General features: G+C 28.3%; 1 protein-coding gene across 1 annotated transcript; it reads left to right on the top strand.

Annotated features, from left to right (window-relative positions):
* The first annotated feature begins 128 nt into the window (after positions 1-128).
* Positions 129-847, top strand: LOC140860710 (LOB domain-containing protein 33-like). Its single transcript, XM_073263717.1, has 2 exons — positions 129-407; positions 482-847. The coding sequence occupies exons 1-2, from the start codon at positions 129-131 to the stop codon at positions 845-847; spliced, it is 645 nt and encodes a 214-aa protein (XP_073119818.1).
* Positions 848-12041: the final 11194 nt, after the last annotated feature.

The following is a 12041-nucleotide window of genomic DNA, read 5'->3' as shown; positions in this document are numbered from 1 at the left end:
ACTCTTTTAGCACAATTATTATAAATCTTAGGATCCTAATTCCCCTATGCTTACACAAACATAGACTTGTGACAAATACCATACAAGATCACCAAAAACATCAAAATATAGATAACATAAAGGCAAAAATGACGGGACTCGGCTCCTCGTGCGGCGCTTGCAAGTTCCTGAGAAGAAGGTGCACCACCGACTGCGTCTTCGCGCCATACTTCTGCTACGAGCAGGCGGCGACGCACTTTGCAGCTGTCCACAAGGTTTTTGGAGCCAGCAACGTCTCGAAGCTACTGTTGCATCTCCCCGTGCACAGTCGCAGTGACGCGGCAATCACCATATCTTACGAGGCTCTCGCACGTATGCATGATCCCATCTACGGTTGCGTCGCGCATATATTTGCTCTACAGCAACAGGTTGATCATTAACTTCTCCTCTTCACATAACTCACTAGCTATATAGAATGGTAGTTAATGAAGTTATGGTGCAGGTGGCTAGCATAAAAGAGGAGATAGAAATGGTCGGAAGTCAAATGGCTAATCTCGGATTCGACATGGCTAGAATCGCGGTACCTCGTGAGACAGATCACCCCTACTTGGTTACGCAGCCATCTATGGGGTTTGATATCACAGACAACCTGCAGAGTTTGCCGATTTCGCACTTGGGACATGAACGTATGAACCATGTTTTCTGCGGCCAAGCGGAGACGTTGCAGAAGCCCGGAACCACGAATGAGACTTCTCAAGCATACTTAGATTCGAGTATCTTAGAAAGTCTTGTCGAAGAACTGAACCAAGATTACTATTTGCACCTCACCATGGCTGAAGAATTCAGTGCTGCCATTAATGGAAGATGATCCAAGCTGAAATCCACCTAATTAATTGATTTGTCACTACTCTTCCTGTACTTCTGAATGTTGAGATCACTGCAAGAACTAGCTATGTATGATGGCTTTAAGTTCATATATACTTGTAGTAATTTCAATATGTAATTGGTACTATCAGTTGGGCCAGTCAGCTTGTTCATTCTGACTTTCATTTCCTTGTTTACTCAAAGTTTAGTAATATATAGTGTCATAACTATTTACTTCGTTCTGTAATTTTAATCATTTTTCTTTTGAAGCTTGGCGTGACATGCATGTATGTCTCGTTGTTGACATGATATACGAGAAATTTCTGTACAATTCCAACGCTCCAACGAGAGAAGAAAAAAAAAAAGAAAAAAAAAAGGCCATTTTTGTCTCTGGCTTGTTTATTTGTGCCAAACAGCCAAAGCCATAACAATATGGCTAAAAATTACACCATATGTCGGCCATATATAGCATTGTGTTAATTAATTAAGTAATTAAAGTATCCAATTTCAAAATATTCGACTTGGATTTGGCGAGATGCAACATCGTGATCATCAATCAAATGCAACCCCGGCCAAGGATTGGATTTGAAGGTAAGAGATTTGATTTGAGGAACGATTTTAAATTAAGATCATATATACTTTGGAATTAATGACACTGAGTATTTTAAATCTATCGTAAATATTATTATTATAGTTTAAAAAACAGCCATCTTTAATCTTAATTACAATTACAATATGAATCACATTAATAAAATGTGAATTTAAAATTAACCGGTATTCTAATCAGATTTAAAATCTCGGATAAAATTAATTATGTTTAACACATCAATCCAAATGCATAAGGACGGGAAAAAATACTGAATTTTCGGTATAAAGAGGTTACCGTATCTAGGGTTGGGAAAAATACCGAAATGTCGTCATACTGTTTATACAGTACCAAAAAAACTGTATATATTGAATTTTTCGGTATCGGTATAGGTATAGGATTTGCGAAATTTTGGTATTTTGGTATACCAAAAAAATATTTAAAAAAATAGATATACACGGTATCGGTATGATACCGCGTATACCGATATTTTTTTAAAAATAATATTTAAAATGTCGATATATACGATATCATACCGATACCGTACCGAATTTTGGTATACTGAAATTTTTCGGTAAGAACGGTAATTTATGTCATACCGAAATTTTGGTATACCGACATTTCGGCATACCAAAATTTTCGGTACGGTATCAGTATCAAAAATTTCGGTACCAAATTTTTTTTGATATGGTATGCGGTATTCGTTGAATAACGTGGTATACGTACCGAACCACCCCTAATCGTATCAAAAAATTACCTAATTTTCGGTGATTTCAGTTCGATAACGGTATGGAATTGAAAATTTCATAATACACCTGAATACCAAAATACCGAAACAATATATAAAAATATAAAAATATATAATATTTTTAAACAATAAATTCATAAAATTTAAAAATATAAGGTCTTTATTTCGGCATAAAATGATATATACCAATAGCGCATCGAAATCTAGGTATACCGTAAAATTTTGGTATATAATTGTGTGCTAGTTATATATACCGAAATTTCGATATACCGGTATAAAATTTTTTTATACCGTAAATTTTGATACGATATACGATATACATTATTTTCGAGATGATACGAGATGGTATGCAACCCTGCAAAGCCAAACGTACTTAATTATAATATTGGATTTACAAAAATAATATTTAAATTCGATTTTTTGTGTAGTTAGCTGAGTAGATTAGGGGAACTTCGATGCTAAAGTAGGGTACTTGGTCACACATGCAAATCATGTGGGTCTCACATCAAATCATGTGAGACTGACATGATTTTGGGCCAATAAAGGCTTTACACCTCGCACAGGGATACCCCGCCTCCGTAGGTTCGAAATTCCCGTATATTAGTTAAACTCGAGGCCACATTGGCCTTATAAGCCATATGACTTTGTAAAGAATTCGATGGAACAATGACTCTTGAAACACACTAACTTAGGCTTCGAACAAATTTCCAGAAATCAGCAACAAAGCATCCAATCCAAAGTCACACAAGAATTATATCGAGCACTTTCACTCCCGAGCCTTGATATTAATTAATAGCAATGCAACGCAGATTATGAAACATAAAAGAAAACAGGACACAAGAGATTTTACGTGGTTCAGCCAAAACTGGCTTACATCCACGGGAGAGCAGCTATATTTATTCAATCCAAGAACAAGTCAAATACAAGAAGAATCAAATCAGAAAATACAACTCTAATTACATAGATTTCTGATCTTCAATTTGTCCTTGAGTCTTCTGACTTCTTGCTTGTGATTATCCCTTGATCTTTCTTTCGTGTAACTTGCCTTATAGCCACGAAATAACTGATTAGCATTTTATCTATCTTCCCACCGCTTGACTTTAGTCACCGGTAGCTCCCTTTCCAAATGTCAAAGTCTTGCCATTCATTTTCCCAGCAAATGAGTTGTTACCTATCTACTACCGGTGATAGCTTGTCACATTAGTTATGGCCAATAACCAATATTATAACTCATCCTCACTACTTGAATGGAAAGCCAGCTTCGAAGACACCTAATCAACAGATTTATTTCTTTTCCATTCTCTAATAAAGAGCTCTGCATCTTATGCCCAATTTTAATTAACATAAAATTTCTTCTAAATTTGCTGCATGAATTAATTTTGTGAAATAGATTTTTTACTTCATCCGAATCATAAAAATTATAATCATTTATTCAAAAAATATTATTATTAACTCTATCACGAGACGGCGTCATCAAGAGTCAAGACCTACCCAACCGAATGTGTCTTGTGGGAATCAAATAAATGAAATTTTGTAAATATTTCCCACCTTCGAAAATTAATATGCGAAAAATAAATAAAGGTTTTTGCTAATTTATCTACTTTTAAGTTTAAGTCTTTTAACTTGTCAAACTTTTATCTTGATGCACTAATTTTTTATTTTCTCTATGCAAAAAAATTATTTGATTTGCATTAATAAATCAATTTTATTTGAAAAATATTTACACCGAGGCTTGCCAACTACATGTTTGGAAAACAATAGCTACGGGTTTACGAAAACATGAGAATATAATAATAATAATAATAATTATTATTATAATATAATAATTGCATATAAATTGTCACTCCAATGAAGACAGAGCATTGACAAAATCACATGGGAGAATATTTGACATTCATCACGAAACCCCGAGTCACAACTCAATGAAGAGACGGTTGAACACCCAATCGTTTGAATCCATTCGAAATTTGCGATGTGTTTCGATTCTTCGGAACAAGAGATTTGATGCTTTTGGAATCATAAATTTGGTTTGGTTTTTGGTTTTTGATTTTTAGTTTTTTGCATTTTTCATTTTTCGATGCGATTTCCATTTTTGCTCGATTAATTAAATCGAATCGAATTCTTTTTGTTTTAAAAATAATTGTTGTAGTTTTAAAATCATTTTTTATTTTATTTATTTATTTATTAAAAAATATAAGTAAATAGAAATTAATATAAGATGAAAATTCTGTTAAACCAAAAATCGTTACAATGAATTCGAAAATTCTTATTCTTAAACTGAACCGTTATATTTGGTTTGAATTTCGAGGGAATTTTTGGTCTTGTTACCCGAAAATTTCGGTTTTGTTTGAATGAACACACTTGGAAACTCAAGAACCAAAAATGTTTCAATGTATTATTTGAAGATTTTTTTTTTCAAGGCTAAGAAACTTGCGTTAAACTGAATAAGAAATGATTTTATCAAAAAAAACAAACAAACAAACAAAAGACAAAAGAGAAACTTGACCTTCAAAATCCAGCATAGAACCAACCAGCATAGAACTAACCGCTCGAACCAACGCGTGAACAGAATGGTTTACCGATCGTCTATAAAAAAAACAGAGAAATTGGAATGAGTTTGTTAAGATTATGGACTTATAAGCTCTAACTTTATAACCCTAAAAGATAATTCAACGAAAGAAATATTATCTAAGTTCATATATGCAAGTTTATATATATGACTCTCAATGATTTAATCCAACCGACATGTGAAATCTAATAAATTTGCTATTGGAATTAAGAATAGGCTAGCTTTTGAAATTGAAGAAGTATTAAATGTTAGAAAACGTTCGTTGGTTTATGCTTTTGGCAGTGAACATTACAATTTTTGCTCTCTATATATATTTGTGATGTTACGATTTTTATATTTTTTTCACCAATCGAATTACATTTTTATTATTATTATTATTATTATTATTATTATTATTATTATTATTATTATTATTATTATTATTATTATTTTGCATTTTAGTCAGATGCGTATTAAAAAAAAAAAAATTTGACAGAGTATTAAAACCAATTTTGATAACACAAAAAAACACAAAATCCATTTATACAAGATTAAAATTAGTAGTTTCTCACTTTTTCGAAAATATTTAAATTAATTGGTGGATATTGTTATTTTGAAAATTTTAAGAATATTAATTTCGCAAATTAGTATATAAATAAGTATATATATATTTATACCAAATATAAAAGTGTGAACCAATGTCAAAGTTTTTTATTGTGTATTTTCAACTTTGTCCTTGGTTAATACACACTTAAGGTCAAAATTGATAATATGTGCATATTAGATAAGTTTTCAGTTTTCAAAAAGATTGAAATGCTAAAATAATTTAGCTTTTATTTTCTTGTAGATAAAATGAACATATTTTTTCCACAAAAAATTTAATTAAATTAAATACTTATCCAGTTTTCTAAAAGATTGAAACACCAAAATACTTTAGTTTATATTTGTTTGTAGATGGAATGCCATATTTTTTCAACAAAAAAATATTATGTATTTTAATTTGCGTAAGGACCTATTGAACTAAATATATCATGAGTTCATAAATATAACAAAATATCAGATTTTTAAACGTTATTAATATATATATATATATATATTAAATTACACATCGGTGTTAAAATAAATCAATTCATGTGGAGTCAAGTTTTAATCCAAAATAATAAATAAAAAACAAACCAACACATAAATATCATATATATAAAACGTTAAAATTTAAAAAATTAACTATCGTTTCTCCTCAAAAAATCTAAAAACTATAACAATTATTTTATGAGATGATGTTACAATTAACGAAGAAATATTTTTACAAGAGTTGGAGATTAATATCTTCAATTGTTTTTTTACCAAAACTATAAGATTGATATTATTTAAATATTATTGAAGTCTGTAAATATATCTATGTTAATCAATCTACTACGGGTTAGTTAATAAAAAAATAAGTCTAGAAAAAAGATGACATATATATCTCACATTAAATTAAATATCCTGTAAAATTACATTGATTCAAATTTTCAATCAGATGAATAAATAAAAAAATATGCGACAAAAAAATTGAGATAAAATATGAAATGTTAACATTTGTACTTAAAAATATTCAAAATTCAATCAAAAATTTCAAGCAAAGAGAGCATTGAAAAAAGAGATCAGTAGATTTCGAAAAAAAAAAAAAGATATTGACTTGATAAATTCTATGATGATAATTTTGTAAAATCAATTATTATGATGATAAGATCAAAATTGACAATGTGTGCATATTATATAAGGTTTCAGTTTCCAAAAAGATTGAAAAACCAAAATAATTTAGTTTTTATTTGTTTGCAGATGGAATGACATATTTTTTTAACAAAAAATCTTATGTATTTTAATTTGCGTAAGGACCTATTGAACTAAATTATTATATCACGAGTTCATAAATATAACAAAATATCAGATTTTTAAAAGTTATTAATATATATATATATATATATATATATATATATATATAAAAATTAAATTACACATCGGTGTTGAAATAAATCAATTCATGTGGAGTCAATTTTTAATCCAAAATAATAAATAAAGAACAAACCAACACACACATACATTTAGGGAAAAGTGCAAATTTGGTCATTTATGTTTGTCACTTTGCGATTTTGGTCCTCTATGTTTTTATGTTTCAATTTTAGTCTTGTATTTTTTGATTTTTGGCAATTTCGGTCATTTTTATTCGAAAATACTTACGTGACACTATGCACGTCAACTCCACTTAAGCATTGAATTGGTGTCACGTCAGTGCCACGTCGAAAAAAGGACTAAAATTGTCAAAAAAATAAAGATAGCAGACTAAAACAAAATTTTAAAAATAAAAATGACTGAAATCGCAAAGTCACAAACATAAAGGATCAAACAACAATTTTCCCATATCATATATGTAAATTTTTTTGAAATTTAAAAAATTAACTATTTTTTATCCTCAAAAAATCTAAAAATTGTAACAATTATTTTATGAGATGATATTACAATTAACGAAGGAATATTTTTACAAGAGTTGAAGATGAATATCTTCAATTGTTTTTAGCAACTCTAATATTAATATTATTTAAATATTATTGAAGTCTGTAAATATATCTATGTTAATTAATCTACTTCGGGTTAGTTAATAAATAAAAAAATGAAGTCTAAAAAAATTATGGATTACACGTCTCACATTAAATTAAAGATTATGTATAAATTACATTGACGCAATTTTTTTTTATTAGATAAATCAATAAAAAAAAATATGCAATAAAACGGTTGAGATAAAATATGAAATGTTAACATTTGTAATTAAAGACATTCAAAATTCAATAAAAAATTTCAGCAATGAGATCATTGTAAGCAAAAAGAGATCAGTAGATTTCGAAAAACGAGAAATCAAAAAGAAAAAAGGATGTTCAACAAATACATTGATCGTTAACGATACTGACATACAAGTAATGAAAGACGATAACATACCAGAATGCAGATGAGAATGATTCAATTATTGTTATTTTTTGCAAGTAAATATTTTTAGCATAAAATAAGAAATTGTCTGATTAAATAATAACGAAAGAAAAATGCAAATGATTGATGAAGATAGTATCATGAGAATTGTTATTAAAGATGATGATAATAATGATTCTTTCATATAGAATAAAAAACACATGATATGAAAAATCGTTAAAGAGAAAAAAAATTTCAATTATAAAATAAAAAAATATTTGACGCAATAATTTAAATTAAGGTTTAGAATGCATTATCTATACCAATTTGTATTTTTCATAAATCAATAGTGATCAACATATAACATAGAAAAATTATAAAATCATATTTAATATAATTTGATTAGCATATCTCACTTATAAAAAAATAAATCACACACGCATGAGATAGTAAATAAGACGAATTTATGGTACGAATTATGTCATAATTTTTCAAGATTAATAAAAAAAATAGAAAACTCGATCGAGCTGTAATAATTACATAAGTTTCAATATCAATATTGTGTTAATGTAAAATTATAATAAATGTAACACTTATATTTATAAGCTCACATGAATTATTGATAATGTCTTATTTTAAACTGTTAATGTGGATGTAAAATAATAATGATCGTAAATAATACAAACATTGAAACTGCAAGTGTTACATTGTTCGAAAATGTTGCAAATATTTTTATTAGTTGCAATGTCGAAAATTATATTGATTACATCATTATGACATGTAATAGGTTTTTTTTTTTCAAAAATTATATATTATTATCATTAAAATCATCTATTAACTGCGTATTTTAATCACGTTTATCGACAACAAAAGATGTTCTTATGTGCATCGTACGTGACTTTTATTAGTATATATATAATATTCCTATTAGACAAAAGATGCATGCACTATATTTTTTGTCAAAATTACCCTTATATGACATAAATATTACACTTTTGTTTTTTTTATTTTTATTTTAACATTTTAAATTATATTTTAGCCATTTGATAATTTTTATAACTATGATATTATTACTATTTGAATATAAATTAAATTAAATTTTTATAAAAAAGATCGTAGCATGCACCGATACCGATACCGTAGCACATATAATCATGTAATTTCAAGTACAATATGTAACCCAACGTGTAACCCTCCGTGAAGATATAATAGGATTACCCAAAAAATAAAACTAAAACTTGAGAACTATTAAGAGAACAAAAACTGAAATTATTTACTGTTAGGTCGATCCAGGAAAGGAAAATTTTCAATTTGGTCCTATAAACAAATAAATCTTCGATAATCATCCATTTACGCCACCACGTGACTCTTGAGCCCCAGAAGTCACTCAAGTTAACCCTTTCACGCCATGAATAGCATATAAAATTTAGGAAGGAATTATTAATTATACAAACTATGGAATATCGAACTTCTCGTACAGTTTAACCATGATATCACGTGAAATCCCGAATTGAAAGTTTGAATGCATTTGTTAATTTTAAATTAAAAAATTAAAGGGTATTCAAGATAATGGTTTGAAATACGGGTAAAAATAATATTGCTGCTAGCTAGCTAGTCAAGCTATCGACTCATTTAATTTTTGCGAAAATATCTTTGTGGTAGATTAATTTTTTCTATTTTGGATTTTGGCCTATAAATTTTATATATTTTAGCTTTGGTGTACTAACTTTGTTATTCTTTTTTCTTTTAGTCTTATTTTTTTTTTTTTTAGAGTGCTTTAAGTCTTATTTAACATGAGTTCGAACATGGAATTGAAAAATACTGTTATGACATTGAAAAAAAATGACAAGACATCGGATATTGTTAACTTGTCCAATATCACATTGACAATTGAATCAAAAATAGATAAAAATTAAAAATTAGTATATTAAAACTAAAATCTGAAAATTTAATGCATCAAAATCCAGAATTAAACAAGTGGAGGAAAAAAATTTATTTTTATTTTTTAGTCAAGCTCTAGACTCGTTCAATTATTCATCTACTATAAACTCTTCCGCCTAAGAATTATCATAAACTTCCCTGCTCTTAAATCTTAATATTCCCCCTATTCATTCTTTTAAGTTACATTTCTTTTTACATCCGTCCGGAATACATAGTCGAGTTTTTATATTTAATGTTACATTTCCTATTATTTTACAAATTTACTCTTATTAAATTAATATCATTAACTACTTTTGTATCTAATTAAAATTTCATTAAATAAAGAGAAAATCGGAATACTTTTCTAAAAGGTATTGACTCAAACATTTTTTTAATCTGTGTGAAAACATACACTTGTCTATCACAATATATAGGACCAAGGAATTATATGATTATATATATAAAGTCAAAAAAAAAATTTCTAACTCTCGGCTATCCTCCACTATACTCAAATCTCTATACAAGTAACAAGTAAAAATAACAAGATCGGTCAAATTATATTCTAGGGAACAGATTTAAAATAGAATAACCGACCCCACAATATTTATATTTACCAATAAATGTGACTGACCCCTTTATGACTGTACGTAGGTATTTTAAAATATAAAATTTTAAATATGAGTTTCAACTCAAAATCTCATATTAAATTATGCCGAGTAATTGTTGTTAGATCATGTGTTTATCACTAAATCAAAAACTATAATTGTTAACTATGACAACTTTATTTTCTTAAAATCTAGAGAGGGGCGTGTTTTACTGTTAGCTTTGTCTCATATCTCTTCAGTTTTATTCTTTCTCATACTATCGGTCATATCTAAAAAAAAAGACAATATTATCTATTAAGATCAGATGTCTTTTTTTTTTTACCGTCCACCAATATTACCCGTTAAGATTGGATGTCCTTTTTTTACCGCTCACCTATCCAACCAATGACACAACGTTAGCAGTTTGATGCATTAAAGCTTCCTAAAAGGTCACATATCCTATCCTAGTAAATTATATATATGCTTAATTGGGAGGGTCGAACTCATGATCTTCGCTCTGATACCAATTGTTAGGCTCAAGTGATTACCAATAGGCCAAAAATCAATGTTTTCATAACCAGACCGGTGATCAAATAGGTCTATCTAAAAAAACGGTCCAATCGGTCGAACCATTTTAGCCGGACGATCGAATCGAAAAACCATTAATATATTATAATATAATATAATAAATAATATATTTTGAATTTTAAAAACTAAAAAATATATATAAATAGACAAATATATATATATTTATCATAATTTGAAAGCTAAATAAATATGTAAATATATTCAAAATATCAATTATAATTCTAAATTATTTAAATAAAAATTATTTAATTTTAAAAAAACCAATAATTATTAAAATAATTTTTTTAATGAAGTACAAATTTCAAATAATCATGTATATATATATAAAAAAATATTAAACTTAAATTTTAAAAAATTAAAAAAAATTAAATTTTAAAAAATTAAAATTCTAAAAACCGGTTCAACCGGTTTCCCCGTTCTTGACCGATCCAACCGGTTCTTGACCGGTTTTGACCGGTTGGACCGGTTCTAACCGATTTTTGGTGAAGTTTCGGACCGGTTCGACGACCGATTCTCGGTCGAACCGGCCGGTCCGGTTCGGTTATGAAAACAGTGCCAAAAGTTATATATGTTACCCAAGACACAACTTTATTTTTTTATACTTGTGGCAGCACAGATAGGTTGGTTATTAAGCCAATGAATCTAGGGAGGGACATGCGGTACTGATGGTGTTGTCTTATATCCCTTTGAGATCGGTCTTATCCTTTCCCATACTACCAGCCCTGTCCCCAACAGAGACGAAATTATTCGTTAAGGCAGGTCACCAATCATATATAGTATTACTCTTGCTCATGCACACTTAACTGAACAATTGCAATCTTGATATGTATTCTTTTCGTCCCAATTATATAGTATAATTTCCATATCTAATGTTATTTTTTCTACTCTTTTACCAATTTACCCGTGTTATTGTATTAAAATCTTTATTAAATAATGACAAATGCGAAATTGTTTTACAAATTTTACTTTTCCATACACTTGTTTGAATTTGTGTGAAAGGACATATATATAAACATAAATGAGTGGAACAGAGTGAGTATTATTTTTTATTATTATTTTAAATGGCAATTGCTTACGTGACACTAAAAAATGATAACTTAATATCGGTAAATGTTGACATGTCAAGTTGTCATGCTAACAATTGCACCAAAATAAACCAAAAATTAAATTAAAAATCAAACTTTGAAAAATTAATGTACCAAACAATCTTTTTTCCTTCTTTTAAGTTCTTTATATTATCAAATTTCAATATAGTATCGTATCTTCCAAATTTTTTTAGAATTT

The sequence above is a fragment of the Henckelia pumila genome, chromosome 4, assembly GCF_033568475.1.
Source record: "Henckelia pumila isolate YLH828 chromosome 4, ASM3356847v2, whole genome shotgun sequence".
Classification (NCBI taxonomy): Eukaryota; Viridiplantae; Streptophyta; class Magnoliopsida; order Lamiales; family Gesneriaceae; genus Henckelia; species Henckelia pumila.
Note: the sequence above shows the minus strand (reverse complement) of the source record. Positions and strands in the feature narration are given on the sequence as shown.

What these genes read in the sequence shown, in the direction of transcription:
- LOC140860710 (XM_073263717.1), top strand. Translation starts at nt 129, where the DNA reads ATGACGGGACTCGGCTCCTCGTGCGGCGCTTGCAAGTTCCTGAGAAGA. An exon ending in TATTTGCTCTACAGCAACAG is followed by an intron (nt 408 to 481) that starts GTTGATCATTAA and finishes GTTATGGTGCAG; the next exon opens with GTGGCTAGCATAAAAGAGGA.